The sequence below is a fragment of the Colletotrichum costaricense genome (genome assembly GCF_030867565.1).
Source record: "Colletotrichum costaricense strain IMI 309622 chromosome Unknown Scaffold_7.1, whole genome shotgun sequence".
NCBI lineage: Eukaryota > Fungi > Ascomycota > Sordariomycetes > Glomerellales > Glomerellaceae > Colletotrichum > Colletotrichum costaricense.
In genome coordinates this window covers 2,454,327-2,470,086 of record NW_026848236.1, presented here as the reverse complement: position 1 = coordinate 2,470,086, position 15,760 = coordinate 2,454,327, and the positions used below count along the sequence as shown (strand labels likewise).

The 15,760-nt window shown below is 52.9% G+C and overlaps 6 protein-coding genes across 6 annotated transcripts; 1 reads left to right on the top strand and 5 right to left on the bottom strand.

Moving 5' to 3' along the window:
* Nucleotides 1-407: 407 nt before the first annotated feature.
* CCOS01_07970 (uncharacterized protein) lies at nt 408-1,803 on the bottom strand (the record flags this gene model as incomplete). The annotated part of the gene is made up of 2 exons (XM_060456132.1): nt 408-1,100; nt 1,210-1,803. 2 exons carry the CDS (start codon nt 1,801-1,803, stop codon nt 408-410), a joined length of 1,287 nt encoding a protein of 428 aa, XP_060314024.1.
* Nucleotides 1,804-2,728: 925 nt separating this feature from the next.
* CCOS01_07969 (dolichyl-phosphate-mannose-protein mannosyltransferase) lies at nt 2,729-5,224 on the bottom strand (the record flags this gene model as incomplete). The annotated part of the gene is made up of 3 exons (XM_060456131.1): nt 2,729-3,156; nt 3,212-4,847; nt 4,967-5,224. The coding sequence occupies 3 exons, from the start codon at nt 5,222-5,224 to the stop codon at nt 2,729-2,731; spliced, it is 2,322 nt and encodes a 773-aa protein (XP_060314023.1).
* Nucleotides 5,225-6,867: 1,643 nt separating this feature from the next.
* CCOS01_07968 (endoribonuclease L-PSP) lies at nt 6,868-7,633 on the top strand (the record flags this gene model as incomplete). The annotated part of the gene is made up of 4 exons (XM_060456130.1): nt 6,868-7,024; nt 7,106-7,119; nt 7,199-7,402; nt 7,517-7,633. The coding sequence occupies 4 exons, from the start codon at nt 6,868-6,870 to the stop codon at nt 7,631-7,633; spliced, it is 492 nt and encodes a 163-aa protein (XP_060314022.1).
* Nucleotides 7,634-8,275: 642 nt separating this feature from the next.
* On the bottom strand, nt 8,276-8,647 carry CCOS01_07967 (ubiquinol-cytochrome C reductase; the record flags this gene model as incomplete). The annotated part of the gene is made up of 3 exons (XM_060456129.1): nt 8,276-8,335; nt 8,423-8,471; nt 8,607-8,647. The coding sequence occupies 3 exons, from the start codon at nt 8,645-8,647 to the stop codon at nt 8,276-8,278; spliced, it is 150 nt and encodes a 49-aa protein (XP_060314021.1).
* Nucleotides 8,648-8,866: 219 nt separating this feature from the next.
* CCOS01_07966 (uncharacterized protein) lies at nt 8,867-9,091 on the bottom strand (the record flags this gene model as incomplete). The annotated part of the gene is made up of 1 exon (XM_060456128.1): nt 8,867-9,091. One exon carries the CDS (start codon nt 9,089-9,091, stop codon nt 8,867-8,869), a length of 225 nt encoding a protein of 74 aa, XP_060314020.1.
* Nucleotides 9,092-9,481: 390 nt separating this feature from the next.
* CCOS01_07965 (calcium-translocating P-type ATPase) lies at nt 9,482-13,240 on the bottom strand (the record flags this gene model as incomplete). The annotated part of the gene is made up of 4 exons (XM_060456127.1): nt 9,482-9,959; nt 10,012-10,397; nt 10,448-12,288; nt 12,346-13,240. 4 exons carry the CDS (start codon nt 13,238-13,240, stop codon nt 9,482-9,484), a joined length of 3,600 nt encoding a protein of 1,199 aa, XP_060314019.1.
* Nucleotides 13,241-15,760: the final 2,520 nt, after the last annotated feature.

Here is a 15,760-nt window from a genome sequence, read left to right as displayed (position 1 = left end):
CCCCCCTCAATCCCATCCCCGTCACCAGCAACAGCAGGCGCCTCTCTAGGTCGGGAGGTCAGGACAAACTGGCTGGGTGGTGGAAATGGTTAAAGGTCGACAGTCAATTTATACGCCAAGCAGCCTACTCGACGACAGGCTTAGCGAGAGTATCCGAGTTCGAATCCCAGCATGAGCACCAAGAGATGTAGCCACACCGGTGGTGAACTCATTTCCTTTATCCAGTCTTTGAGAACACTTCATTTGATATGTGAAAAATAGTCGGACCAGAAAACCAACAGGAGGGGACATGAGCGTAACTGGTTTTTGTACATCACAAGGTATGATACATCTACAGAAAATAACACATCCAATGGGTATCTTTTTCTCCTTCTCTATCTTTCTCACCATCCTCTCCATCCTTTACTTCATACGTGAGCCCATCCATTGTACACAAGCACCTGCCCCTCATTTATCAAACAATCAACCCCCTTCTCGCTCCTCATCTTCTGGTCACCACCACCGCGAGCTTCCCACTCGTTCAACCTCTTCCTCACAACCCACTCCTTAACCCTCTCACTCGTCAACACCCGCCTCACCCGTCCCTCCCAAACCCCAACCACAATCCTCCACACAGAAAGCCAACAACGCCTGCCACCACCCGGATTCACAGCCTCATACGCAGCAGGCGAATACCCGACCCTCACCCTCGGATTCACAAACACCCCCAACTGCTCCGACAACGGATTGTCCACATGAACGAGACAACACTCGCTCGCCTCGAGATGCGCCTCCTCAGCCAACGAATCGTCCACCCCGCGGAACGCAAGCCTCTTGATACCTCCAGCCGCGCCCCGCCGATTCGCCAAAAACGGCGCCGCCGGCATCGCCACGATCCCGTTCCAGCAGCTCCGCACGGGCACGGCGTCCGAGTAGGCCATCATGGCGGCGCGGCTCGCCTCGGAGCGGAAGTACGGCCACCGCTGCATCAGCGTCGCTTGGCCCGCCGAGTCGCGCAGCGCAAAGGTGTCGTAGTAGGAGGGCGGGTGGGCGAAGTCGAGGGAGCAGGCTGCGGCGTAGATGCCGCCGTTGGTGTCGAGCAGCGCGAGGACGTCTTCGGTCTAGAGTCTTCCATGTTAGCTCCCCCGCTCTTGCCTTTGAGGTGATTCACATGCGCAGTGCTACCGCTCGCTGCCCATATTCAAAAAGAAAGAGAGACGCAAGTCTTACCGTAAACACAACATCATTCAAAAAGAGCACCGTATCAAACATCTCCCCCTCCTCCCCCAACTTCCACAAATCCCGCAACGTCAAATTCCTCAACCTCGCAAGAAACGGTATCCTCCTCATCTCCCTCTTCCCCCTCGGCGTCGTAACCCACCCTTCCCTCTCCTCCCCCTCCGCAGGAACATCCTCCACCTCCTGCGCATGCGTCCTCTCGTCAAGCACCACATTCCTCCTGACCCCCCTCTTCTCCAACACCCCGTCCAGCTCCCTCAGCGCCGCCTTGGTATCGTCCCAGCTCCCGCTCTCGTACACCGACACATAGACATTCTCGCGCCCAAGCGCCTCGACGAGGTCTAGCACAGCTTTATTCCAGTGTGTCCGGATCACGGAGGCGTCGTTGTAGTGCATTCCTGCAATGTAGATGCGCTCCGCGCGCCGCGGGCGGGAGGGGTCGTGGCGCGGGGCCGAGGTGACGCGGCGCTGGTAGCGGAGGGCGTCGAGGAGGACGTAGAGGGTTACGATGAGGGCGAGGTTGCGGAAGGGGCGGGAGCGGAGGAGGCGGCGGGCGCTCAGGCGGATGCCGTTCAGGAGGCCCATGGCTTTTTCTTTCTTTCGGGGTGAGCTCGGCGGCGGCGTTGCGCTCGAGCTTAACCGTCGGTGGTCGTTGGTTCGGGTCGTGGTTCGAGCGGAGGGCGAATCGGCGTCGGAAGACGAGGCCGAAGGACGAGAGGATGTACACGATAAAGTCAGTGAGCAAAGGCCGAAAATGCGAGGTGTATCGTGGACGCCATTGAACCAGCTTCAACGATATAAGAGAAAGAGAAAAAGGGAATCCCCCGGATGTAGGAAGTCGATCTCCCTCCTTCCTGCACTGGCCAAGACGGGCGAGCGAGAGTCTTGTATTATCATCCGTAAGATAATACGTAAGGCAACACCTGGAGGCCGCGGGGACCTCTAGGTGCTCAGTAATACGAAGTAGCTTTTCCGCAGGGATCAGCTAAGGGTCCCGTCACTATGTACTGTCACTACTGCAGTTGATTTTGCCCGGTGTCATTGGGCCCCGGCAGGGCTGACAGGGTCCGTTTTGGAAGCCTGGAGAAGACGGGGAGCCACGCGATTGGTCGCTGCGACACAGCTCACCCCTGCAAAGGACGATGACCGACACGACCTCAAGCATGAGGGAACATTGACCAAGGCACAGCATGACTTGAATGATGCTTTCCTCTGATTATGCATAGAAATGCCATCAATAGGTATCTGTACCTCGGGAACATCACAGCTTCACATGAAGAAAGGTCCTCTGGAGTATATCTTTGGACTCAAGAAAACTACTAATACACTCGACGTCCCCAATCATCCCCATTTTAATCCTCTGCTGGACTCTATGGTCACTGTGTTCCCTTGACCTGTTCACTCTGGGTCGTTGGATGTGAGAGCCCGTCTGACTTCTGGGGCAACATCTTCTAAAAAGGTATCTGTATCATCAATCCCGCGTTGGGTCTTGATGTGAACGGCTTGCCATCTATTTGGCAAAGTGCAGGTCGTATCCGAGCCACTTGCGACGGACAACCTCCTCAACCGTGAGGCCAGGGTACCCGTACGTCAAGGGCAGGAAGAAGTACCAGCCGGCGAGGGCAATGAGAAGGATGACGCCACAAGCGATCCAGGCGCCAGCGAGACTCTGACCAGCGAATCGCTCGCGGGCCGAAATGTGTCTCTTAGGTCCCTCGGCCTTCTTGTTGCCCTTGATGACTTCGTAGCCCTCCTCGGGAGCGGGCTCGGCGGTGAAGATGAACTCCAACAAAGCACCAGCAACCAAGCAGGAAGCCAAATGCGCCGGCAGGTAGTGGTGAAGGAAGAGTTGACGGCCCATCAGATAGAAGGGGAAGTAGTGAGTAGCCCAGGCAAGGAAGAAGAAGCCGGTCGAGTTGTACAGACGCGAACGGGTACCTGCTGATGATTAGCGACGGTGTCCTAGACAGAAAATGATACGCACGGTACTTACGGTGGTCAAGAGCGTCAATGCCTCGTCTAAGTGACACCTGGTCCGCGCCGATGATACCGGCAAAGACTGCCAAAAGACTGCTGGCGAGCCACCAGCCGATGGGGTTACCAAGGAAGTAGATCTGCTGGCGGGTGTCGTTCTGAGTCCAGAAGCTGACACCGCGGAGCAGGAAGGGCCACTGGTAGGGGTGGCTGGCGTACGGGTGGCTGCTGGTCAACTGGTTGTTGTGCCAGAACATGGAGCGCTGAAGCTCGAACCACTTGCGGAAGAAGGGCAGGGTCTTAACCTCCTTCTCCGGCTTCTCGCGTCTCTTAGAGTCGAGGGGGATCGCGGGAAGGTCCTCAACAAACCAGATATTGGAGCTCGGCGCCAACTGCTTGTTGCCGTTGATTTCCTGCTGCTTGTGGCCCCATTCGGGCAGAGGAGTGGTGTGCGTCCACATGGCAACCTTGCTGGGGTTGTGGATGAACTTGAAGTGACTCGAGATACTCTTGAACTCCTGACCAGGCTTGCCGTTCTCGACGCGGATCTCAAAGAGGGTGTCGTTGAGACGGTCGCCGTACGCATCAGCCAAAGGCACCGTAGTGAACTCCTGGTTCGTAGGGTAGTAGGGCGAGGCGACGTCGTGGGACAGCAGCATGGTATCGGTACCCAAGTGCCTGAGGCGCACAACATCGTTGTTCTTGACGGCCTTGCCTGTCTTCTGGTCGTCAACCAAGGGGATGATCTGCCAGTAGTTGTTGGTGTCGTTGTAAGGGTAGCCGGTAACCTGCTGGCCCTGACTGGAAACACGGCCGTCATCGTAGCGCAGAGGGTAGTGGTCCTCGTGGCTGTGCAGATAGGTCTTGGTCTCCTTGTGGCGGATGCTGATGGTGTCGTAGTACTCCACGGTCAAGGAGTTGGCCAACATGACATTGTCGCTCAGCGTCTCCTGGAACTCGGGAGTCATGAAGTCGTCGCCAGGACCGGATCGGGTCAGGACGGCGAAGTGGACCTGGAACCAGAAGAGGTAGAAGAGGAAGGGCATGATGATCAGGCCAAAGGCGCGAGCAGCAAAGTGCTTGCCAAAGTCGGGAAGACTCAAGGCACCGCCGGGTCTCTTGATGTCCAACAGGCCCCAGAGATCGATAATCACAGCGGAGCCAATGGTGACGAAGGCGAAGAGTCCAACGTACTTTGTCGAGATATCGGCAGACAGGGCGAATCCGGTGAGGATCAGCCACTTCCACCACTTGCGCGAGAAGGGCTCGTGGCGCAGCTTGTAGAACTTGATATAGCACAACAAGCTGCAGGCCATGGCGAAGACGAGGGTAGCATCGAGAAGAATCAGACGCGTCTGTCCAATGTGAGCGTTGTCGAGCAAGACAAGACCGGCGGCCAAAAGGCAGGCGGGCAAGCTGTAGCCAGACTCCCACATGATGAGGTAGGTGACGGAGACGGTCAATGCGCCGAGAATGGCGGGCAGAGCTCGGAAGGCGACATAGGGCACCTTGTTGGAGATGTAAGAGTCGCCAATATTCTCGAAGTGGAAGTGTCCGTCATAGCCAACGAGCCATCCCATAAAGGCAAAGAGGAGCTTTCCGAACGGAGGGTGGACATCGAAGAAGTAGGTTCTCTCGAGGTAGTAAGAGGCAAACTGTGGTAAAGGGAAGTTTTCGTTAGCTATCATGTGTTCTGGTGATTCTAATTCTGCATTGGGTTTTCCTCTCTTCTCTTTTCTTCTTTCCTCCATTGGGAGATGAGTTTCCGACGTACCTTGCCAAAGTGAACTTCGTCAAAGACGACCTCATTGGGATGGCTAATGCCCCAGAAACGGGTGACGAAGGCGAGAATGGTGGTGATGAGAAGTCCGACGCCGTACTCGGGCTGGGAGACGGAGCGCTTGGTCTTTGCACCGGCCTTGTTCAACGACTCGACGACGGCGTCAGCTGCACCGGCAGCGGGCGTGGTAGGCCGCTTCGCATTGTTGCGCTGGCGAACGCTGCCCTGCGGGGTGGCAGTCGTCGACGCCATGATGGGGGGTTGTGGACGTGGGGGATTCGATGAAGGAGCTGCTCGGCGATGGAAAAGGTTTGTCAGTCCAAGCCTTGAGGCTGAAAAGTTTTGGGTTCCAGATGTTTGCGAGCTGGGAATATTTGATCCCTCGGGGGCAGGCAGGTTCACCACAGAAGAAGGACAGATAGCTCCAACTGGAGGGACCCTAGGGGATTGGATTGGATCCAATCGATGAGTGGTACGTATCGCACTAGGTACGGTACTTTGGAGCTGTAAGGGAGCGAGCTCAGGGGCTTGTAGCTAACTTACACGCTATGAGGAAAAGTGGAGCGCGTCAGCCCTCACGTCACGTTTGGTCAAAAGTTGAAGAGAAGGAAGGGAACGCAATATAAAAAGGTGACGCGTTAAGGAATGACTTGAAGAAGAAGAAGGCGAGAAAGTTGCCTAGGGATGAGAAAAAGAGAGGGCCCGAATTGACTTCTCACGATAATGGAGAAGAAGATTGAGAGACGGCAGAAAAAGGGACAAGGAAGATTAATTGTCTTCCCCGGGAACTTGAGCGGAAAAACTTGGGAGACCCCCTGACGACGTGCAGACTGCAGACTGACACTGAACCTTCCCGAAGACCAGATGGCCCTATCCGTAGGTAGTATCCGTAGTCTCAGAGGCTAAGGTACCTTAGGGGACGGGATAATTTTTGGGGCAGGGATTGATCTTTTTCTCCAGGGATCACCAAGAGGACTGGACACTTGGCCAAAGTGAAAGAGCTATCAATAAAATCATCTAGGCATTCACGCACTCATTCTGGTTTCTTACTGGGCATTCAATTCATTCCATTGGATGGAGCTGCGCTAACAATTTCGGAGTAGTGTTCCAAGGGCGGCTTGGGGAGTCTACGGAGTACAAGTGGACTCCTTAGAATCGGTAGAGAGCAAGGGCAGCTCCAGCCCACCTCACCTCATCTCACCTCTTCCCACCTTCCGCTGCGATAAGATAAGTATCCCATGATGCTTCGTGGAGCCTCTGAATCTCCGACACAAAATCACTTTAAGAGATACATTGTACGCGTAGGCAGAACAAGCTGCTCCCCAGGAACAAGTATCGTCTTGTATGACAGGAACTATTCAAAATCTTCGAAATCTTTCCTAGCCAGTGGCCAATGCCATAATTCCTGGCCCAGGTATCTGAATGTACAGATGCTAGATACCTAGTCGAAATACAACTTCGAGAATATGCCAGCGGGGGATACACCACAGATAGATATCCAATAACAAGATCCCACAGGCATGGTATTCAACAAAGCTTACAGGCAATCATGCAATGTCATGTCAACTTGTCAATCCAGGGCGCTGGAAAGCCACAACCTGCAACTGGCCGCGCCGACGCACGCCGACGAACCCACCCCTCCATCCGCGCACCGGGCCCAGCGCCGAAGAACGGAGGGCGTGCCGCACCACACATGCCACCAACGGCACCCCGCCCGAAGCCCGCCCATCCAATCGTGAAGCTCCAACTTTATATGTAGACCCTCAATTCGCCGCAGTCCGCCCTACCTTTACCTGTGTACTCCGTAGTGCTACGTCTCTGCTTTGCTCCAATTGCCCAATTGCTCATAACCCCGCGATAGATAGTTCTCTCGTCCTTTCCCCCTTCCCTTCCCAATGTCCTCACTCCTCAGATCCGTCACAAGACTTTCATCCCGCGCCGCCGTCCGCTCAACACCACGCATCATCACAAGATTCCATATTCAGCCCTTTAGCGTCAACACAGCAAAGATGTCTGAGCAATCCATCGTCTTCACTAAGAACGCCCCGGCCGGTGAGTGTTCTCTCAGTCTCATCCTATTCACCTCAAACTGGTGACTCCAAGTAACACTAGCTAACAAACCAACTCGAATAGCTCTTGGCCCCTACGTATGGAAACACCACACTCTCCCATCATGGGACTCTTTTGAAGAAAAAGTCTAATCTAACCATCATCAACCCCCAACAGTCCCAGGCCATCAAGACCCCCACCGCCATCTACTGCTCCGGCCAGATCCCCCTCACCCCCGAGGGCACCTTCGTCGAGGGCTCCATCGCCGACAAGACCAAGCAGTGCATCTCCAACCTCAAGGCCGTCCTCGTTGAGGCCGGCTCCTCCATTGAGAAGGTCGTCAAGGTCAACATCTTTCTCGCTGACATGGGCGACTTTGCCGTAAGTTCCCTCCACCACTCCTACCCTTCCCCCATTTTTCCCTGCCCCTTAAAGTTTTCTGTGCTGTTTCTCTTGGTTTATCCATCTTGATCCGCCCCTGACAATCACGAACAGGAGATGAACGGCGAGTACGAGAAGTGGTTCACCCACAAGCCCGCCCGCAGCTGCGTCGCCGTCAAGACTCTGCCCAAGAACGTTGACGTTGAGATTGAGTGCATTGCCCTTCCTTGAATGGCAAGATGTACCTTTCCGGGAGAAAGCTCGGCCCGTGAAGGAAGTGAGCAGTCTCTATAGATCATAATGAATACAAAAAACAAGTGAAACATCCATCTAGACGTGTTCAGCTCGAGTGACCGCCCAAGGTACCCAATGGAGTGTACAAGAGCACGAGACTTGTAGAATTGCCCATATGATTGCTTAAAGTATGGTTCTGTATGTAAGTTCTCCCTTGCAGTACCTATACGTGATCCGTGGACCGTGATATCTTCACACGCTGGATGAACCTCCTACCGGAAAAGCAGCTTCGTAGCTACATAAACCACCCTGAACCTCAGCTGCAATACAGAACCTCTCAGGAGAGCTCATCCCAATCAAACCTCAACACCTGCCAGGATTATTAGCCTGCAATCCGCTTAACCCTCCTAGATCCTCCTCACGTCATCCCTCACAAAAAGCAAAAAGGAGAGCCTCGAATGCAAGTAATATGCAGAAAGGTAGCTTGATGTTCTACACGCCCTTCCGTCTATCGGTACAAAATACACGCCCACCTAGGGACTTCCCCCTCCTCCACCAAGCCAAAGCTGTGAAAAGAGGAAAAAAAGGCCCCTCGTTCACTCTATTTCGATCTCCCAGTACAGTCGTAGATTTCGTCGTCTATTCCTCGTCGTCATCGGCAGCCTCAACGTACTTGTGGCGGATGTCCTTCCATTGGCGCTACATGTTTCAATCTCTTGTCAGCGAACAGTCCCAGCCTACCATATAGTGACCCTGCACCTAAATTGTGCCCATTGAAGTACTTACGCCGCGGTTAAGGTAGTCCCAGTACTTGTTCATCGCGCCGTTGAAGCCCCTAGAGCGCAAATGTCAGCCCACATGTAATTCCCTCTCAACTACCCCGATACCTCCGGACCCATCGGCCTCTTCTCTCCCCGAGGCCTCGCCCAAGGCACCAGCAAGACGGATTATCGCAGGGGAGTGATCTCACATTTCGAAAGCGAAGCCCGTCGCAAAGACAAAGCCAAGCATGGAGAAGTTGTTCTTGAAGATAGCGCTGTACCACCACTAGTTAGCACATACGTCCCTTCGTCTACTCATTCAGGTCCCAGATCCAATTCGCGCAAGCATTCAAGCTGAGTATATTCGGTCTCGGTCGTCGGTGAAAGCTGCAGGAAGCAGAGAGAGGGAAAGACTTGCGTGTAGAAGGGGCGAGCGGCGGCCTAGAGAGAAACAAAAAAAAGTGAGCGATTAGCCAATTGTGGTAGCGCGACAGGTGCCCGCAAGCCGTTGCACATACCATTGTGAATTATCGTCTGTCAAGTTCGCACGTCTCGTGTAGTGACAAGTGGTGCTTCGTTGCGGTCGGCGAGGCGATGGATCGTTCGGGGGGAGAGTGGGTTGAATCGGATGGTGTTGGGAGTCTTGACGAAATTCGCGATGTTCCGGGAAGCACTTAGCTTTGCCGAAATACATCTCTGATTGGCTCTGCGATCCACCTTCCCTCAACCATCAAAGGCTGGATGACTAAGGATCGAATGTCGCAGCTGTCAACACCAGCCACATTCGCCAAACGCCACAGGTCTCCTTCCACACTGCGATTCACTTGCAAGTTGCGGCTTTGTTGTACATCTACCTTGAGCACTCATATGACGTTCCGGTGTGACAAATTTGACGCTCATTTTGTTTGCCCCTTAACTGTTTTTATGGTACTGTTAAGTTGATACGACACAAATTTGAAGTAGGTCGTCCAAACACGTTTGGCAGTGATAAACGACCAGTCGCGGAAGCTCGATCAAAAGAGTTGTTGTTACTAATTACTACTATTACATGATTACGAGCCTGCTGTTGCTAAATTCTTGATTCTTAACCCTCCTTGATAGGCGAAACGCTGTGATCATGGCCGCCAATCTTCGCCTTGGCATGGACCTTCACATTGTGCATCCGCTGGCGGAACGGCATGTGCTCCTGCGCTCTGCGGCCTCTGAGTCCAGTGTGTGTCCGCAGAGGAGGTTCGAGACCGCCAGTAAACTTGCGATGCTCCTCGAGACGCTTCTCCGAAATCGTATCAGGCGCCCACTTCTTGCGGATGAACCATGGCAGACATGAAGCCACCCACGCGTCGGGAATGAGACGGATGAAAGCTCCCCAAGGAAGAGAGATGGCGCCGAGGCCGATAGAGAGACCCCATTCTTTGCCATTTAGAGCATGGATCTGGAATGCCTCACCTCCCTTGAAAATGATGAGAACCTGACCACCAATCATGATCAGGTTGATTCCGATGAAGAAGTAGTTCTTGGTGATGTTTTCGAAAATGTTGAACCTGTTATCTAGGCGGCGATTGCTAGTAGAGAGTTAGCTGATCATTCATAACTTTTTCACCATAAATTACGTACTTCAGTTCGTTGAAAATCTGCAACCAAACAAATGTGTTGAAAACGAGGGTATTCAGACTCTTGGTATCATCTTCGGATGTGCCATAGCCCAAAATGCTGCGTCCAGCAAAGTTCAAGACAAAGGTGATCACGAGCTGCAAAATTGCTTGTCCCATAATCATCTTGGCCATCCTCAGCGTGACAAGTGAAGCAGACTTTCGGTCAGGCTTGCGGTCCAGGACACTGCGAGTCGGCGGGTCCGTGGCAAGCGCGAGCGCGGCAAATGTGTCCATGATCAAGTTGACCCAGAGCAGTTGGACGGCGTTGAGAACCGACTCCTGTGTAGGGCTGGCGACTGCAGAGACAAATGTCAAAACAACAGCGGTAACGTTCACGGTCAGTTGGAACTTTGACTTATTAGCGGATTCCGTCTAATCACTTCACTCATGCAACTTACCTGCAAGAACTTCTTTACAGAGTCATTCACAGCTCTTCCCCACATCAGGGCCTTGACGATTGAAGCAAAGTTGTCATCCATCAGAATGATACCAGATGCTTCTTTCGCAACTTCGGTGCCAGCAATGCCCATGGAAAAACCAATATCTGACAGCTTCAGCGCGGGTGCGTCATTCGTGCCATCTCCAGTCACAGCAACCGTCTCACCAAGATCTTTGAGAGTTCGGACAAGAATTCTCTTGTCTTCTGGACTGGAACGCGCAAGAACTTGTAGTTTGGGAACAATGTCCTTGAGCTCTTCCTCAGTCTTCCTGCGGAAAGTCGGACCTTCCATGGCAATGCCACCATCTTCGGGGTGATAGATGCCACATTCATTGGCGATTGCTCTTGCCGTCAAGATGTTGTCTCCAGTGACCATGCGGACCACTACACCGGCGCGATTGCAGTCCTTGATAGCATCGATGACGGAAGGTCTCAAGGGATCTTTGATACCGTAAATCGCAATGAGGGTCATGTCTTGGTGAATCTTGTCAAAATCTGCACTCCTCGAGTCCTCCTCGGAGACGGCTTCCTTTGGTGGCCAGGAGTCGAAGTCTCGGAAGGAAGAGCCAATTGTGCGAAGGGTTTGGCCAGCGTACGAGTCAATTGTTTGCGCGAACATATCCTTGTCCTCCGAAGTCAAGTCGACCACGTTGAGCTCGGAACCACTTGGGTTGTCCAACACCTTGGTGCATTTTCCGAGGAGAATCTCAGAGGCTCCCTTGACGTAAGCCCTGTATTTACCGTTCGAGAGTTTGACAACAGTAGCCATGTACTTGACTGCCGAATCGAAGGGGACAACTTGAACCACGTTTGCGTTTGATCGCTCCTCTTCGACAGGTCCGGCTCCTAGTTGATCCCGGCTGAAAGTGAGAAGGGCAACTTCAGTCTTGGACCCGATGAAAGTGTGCTCTCCTTCTTGGTCTCCCTCGAACGCAGTGGAGTTGACAGCATTGCCTTGAATGAGGAGTTGCTTTGTCTCGGAGCTCAGGTCTTTGGCAAAATCTCCAGCTGAAACATTGCGAACCGAGTTGACGTGGGTTTCGTCGGAAGGCGACGTACTGTTCTTGGGCTTCTCTTCTCTTGAGGACTCAAGAGGAGCATCGGTACCGCCAAAACTGATACTCTTACCTAGGGTCGTGGCAACAACTGACATCTTGTTTTGCGTGAGGGTTCCCGTCTTGTCTGAGCAAATGGTGGTTGCGTTGCCCATTGTCTCGCAAGCCTTGAGAACTCTCACCAAATTATTGTCTTTCATCATACGTGATGTTGCAAAAGATAGCGCTAAAGTAACAGCTAGAGGCAGTCCCTCGGGAACAGCCACAACGACAACGGTAACAGAGACGATGAAGAGCTTTAGGAATTGCTGACCCTTCTGCTCAGGAGTACCATTGTTTGTGGGAAGTCCAACGCAGAACTTGATGAAAAGGACAATGAACAACAGCAAAGCTGCGGCAAAACCAGCTTTCGCAATCCAATCTGCAAGAATGTTGAGCTTTCTCTGCAATGGGGTATCTTCTTGCTCGGTTCTGAGAGACATGGTGATACGGCCATATGAAGAATTGACGCCAACTGCAGTGGCCAAGAAAGTACCAGTGCCTTCTTGAATCTTGCTGCCGGAGATGATGAAGGGGTCCATTTTCTCGATATCAGGATGATCGACATTGTCTTTTGCCATCTTGTCAAGAGCCTCGTAGACTTCGTCGGCGCCGACCTTTTTGAGCAGATCAGACTCGCCTGTAGCCGATGACTCGTCGCACTTGACCCCATGACCTTCAATGAAGATGCCGTCAACTGGTACCACTAAAGAACTATGCGTTAGCCAGGGATCGACCAGATGTCTCAACGATAAACACTTACTGTCGCCTGTTGAGAGATGAACGACATCGCCAACCACAATGTCGTAGACAGATATTTCCACCGACTTGCCAGAACGGATGACCTTGACAGTGCGATCGTCATTCTTTTTGTTGAGAGTGTTGAACTTTTGCTGCATTCGCCAATCGTTGATCGAGCCAACCATGACAACGATAACAATGGCAACCATAATGGCAACACCCTCAACCCACTCGACTCGAGCTTCGCCCGGTGCATGGCTTTGTCCAAAAGTCTCGTATAAGCCAAGCGCAAGAGAGACAATGGCGGCAATCGACAACAAAATCAACACCTTGTCGTTGTAGGCGATCCACACCATCTGTAGAAACGACTTTTGCTTCTTGTCAGGTAGCTTGTTATCTCGAAACGCATGCTTACGATCCGAAAAGCCACCGGTGTACTCGCTTGGTGGAGGTGGGATGGGGATATCATTCTTCGCTTTTGGGTCAGGCTGGGGGACTGTGTTTCCAGCTGCTCCGTACTTGGGCACGCCTTTGAGGGCCACCTCTTCGAACGAAACGGCGTGATCCAATTTGTCTTCATCAACACCCAAGCCGGTCTTGCGATTGGTTTGCAGACCCTTCTCTAGACCAGCAAGGCCCCCGAGAGCATAAAAGGCGTTGTGACTTTTTGGGTTCAAGAGCTTGCTCAAATGACCGGGGGCGAAAGCGAATTTGTTGTTATCTTTCGTGTTAAACATGTCTTCGGTGCCGCGATCAGGAGTCAGAGCATCTGTCGTATCCAGTGAGAACTTGCGGGATCCATGGTGGTTCTCATCCTTGGCTGTCTTGGTCTCGATATCAAGTGGTTGTTGCTGACTCTTTTCGTCCTGATCCGAGACATTGACGCCTTTCTCGGCATCTTTGTTGGTGGCCGCCATATTGGCAATGAGGACTAAGCGATATGGCGAGAGGTCTTCGAATTGATGCAGTATCCAGATGCTTGAGTTGATTTCTGCCGGGTATTATTCTAGAATTGTCTCTCGAAACAAGATGTGTTGGGCCAAGCAGGGTGTTGATGTTTGACCCCAACAGTCACTAAACTAGTAATGAAAAGGTAGTCGAGGCGACGAATAGATTTCGCCAGCACCGGTGAATGTGAGGTACGGAAGGAGTGAATGTTGTCGCGCTTGCTGAATGAGTCGAATGGAGTGCGGAAGCTCTGAAGTTCACCAGTAGCGTACCAAAGTCAACAGAAGGCGCGGTGATGCTTTTGGGAGGCCTCCTCTGAGACGTGAGGGAAGGAGCAACCACCACAGAAGTGCACAGCGATTTGGGGAGAGATGAAGAGGGAGCAACAAGATAAACAGAAGAAAGAGGAGCGGGAGATGATGGTATTGTCTACCGTACTCCCTACGGACAGAGAGATGAATGCACGTTCAGTCCCTCCAGTCTGCCTTGCCCACTAGGTCAGTACAACATCCTTGGCAAGACCAACTTGTACCTGGTTATACTCAAGCAACCACAGCATCATCATCAATTTCACCTGCCGCAACATCTTTCATAAAAGCCCGACGCCTACCTTTTACCCTGCATAAACCGCGGCACCCCGGAGATCAAGCAAGCTGTACCAATCATCGGACGAACAATGACGATGGAAAGCTGCTGTTGACCACCAAAAGGCTCGGAGGAAGCTGACCATGGAACGGTCAATGCCAAGAACGAGCGTGCAGGGCTCTGACGATTGTCGCGAGCGCATTCGCTGGCTGCTCTTTCAAGTGGTTTCTGGTTTGATGAGAGCGAGACCAATATGTCGCCTAAGTCTTGGCGAACGCGGACTGAGTCCAGAAAGCTTGACTGGTCGAAAGAAGCTTGTGTTTTCTTGGCCAAGTCACCTGTACAGACGAAGATGGACCGTTATTTTGGTACGGAGTGTTACTGAGAGAATTCCCCTTAATATCGATTCTCCCTCTCATTTCGTCAGCGAGTGTCGCAAAGCGCAGTGCATTGCAGTTCAGAAAGTTACCTTGCCTCCCTCAACTGAATTTGGCGGTAAGCGTTTCTTGATTCTGAATGGTCTGAAGTTTGGCTCTTCCCAATGAGGAGGGAGGGCGCGCCATGTGCCACTCCCTCTCAGCCATGGTTGTATGTCTACATCATGCTGCCCGATGAGGGAAGCGCCATTCATCCACGCCTTTATGCCGGCGGGAGCGTTGAGAGGTGGCTTGATGGGAATCACACAGTCGGCAGGGCAAGCAGTGCTGATACTTTGCGTCTAGATAGCGGTTGATAACAAATGCTAAAGGTCAGAAGCCACCGCCTCAGACTCAGAAAGCGGGTGCAACCCGAATGGAGGATAATCTGGTTGAAACGGGTGATGAGGAAGCTGACTTACAATGGCCAGACGGGACGGCTTGGTGCGCTGTCGCCCACATTCCACCCTGTCAATGATTACAATTGCCAAGACCTGATTGTTTTGAGACAGCACAGAGCACAGCTGGACAGGCAAACCGAAGTGTAAAAAACCTGGCAGCACAGGGGTCGGTTTTCGCTAACATGGGATGGCACAGAAAGCACCGTACTTCCCGTCTTCTCCCTCAGATCTTCCTCACCGAAAGAAACGCCGGCTTTCTGCAGGTCTGACCAGTCCAAAAGATGCGACACACGTGGCGTCATCCTGACCAAATCAGTCAACTACCTACCTACGCCAGCCCTCTCGATGCGGGAGAATGTGAGGGAATCTGTGTGTGGTCGCCCGACCGGTGCCTATCTCCCTCTCACCTCCTCTTCCTTGCTCGCCTGCAATGGCAGATCTCCGACGGGACTATCGGTATTCTTAGTGTATTCGTAGGGATGGAAGATGGCAACGTGTGTGAGGCGCTGTCCTTGCTGGTTACCTTCTCGTCTGGTGTTCCTGGATCCGTCAGAGTGGATCATGTGCTTTGAACCAATCAGCGTGTTGTTTGTTAAAAGAAGGTTCAGACCCCAGAATGGTCAGTGCGCGACGCAGGAGGGGTTGTTTCGACCTCACCTTCCACGCTCGCTTTCTCTCCCACCAGTCAATTCAAACCCGACGTGAAAGCTGTCGACCGTAGCTTCGCATCGAAACCTGGCTTTCGGCCGGCCCTGTATTCGATCTCTGCTCGATCCGCAGAGGTAGATCATCACGTTGCCCCGACGTCTGCAGCTCCCCCGGCCTTCCGCGAAACGGCCAGGCTGCACGCACATACCCCGCCATCCCCCTGTGCCGACCTCAAGCTGCCAGCTGCCGCATCGCATAAGTGCTAGGCCATCACCGAACGCTTTGGGCCGCCGGTGAGCACTCGCCCCAAGCCTGCCTGAACGGCACAGCCTTGCGACGAACATACGAAGCTCTCGTTTGGAGCAGTTCCTCAAACACGACCAGACAGCTTGTAGCTTCTTGCTGCGATCAGCTCTGCTGAGCTGTCAGAGTTTCTCGA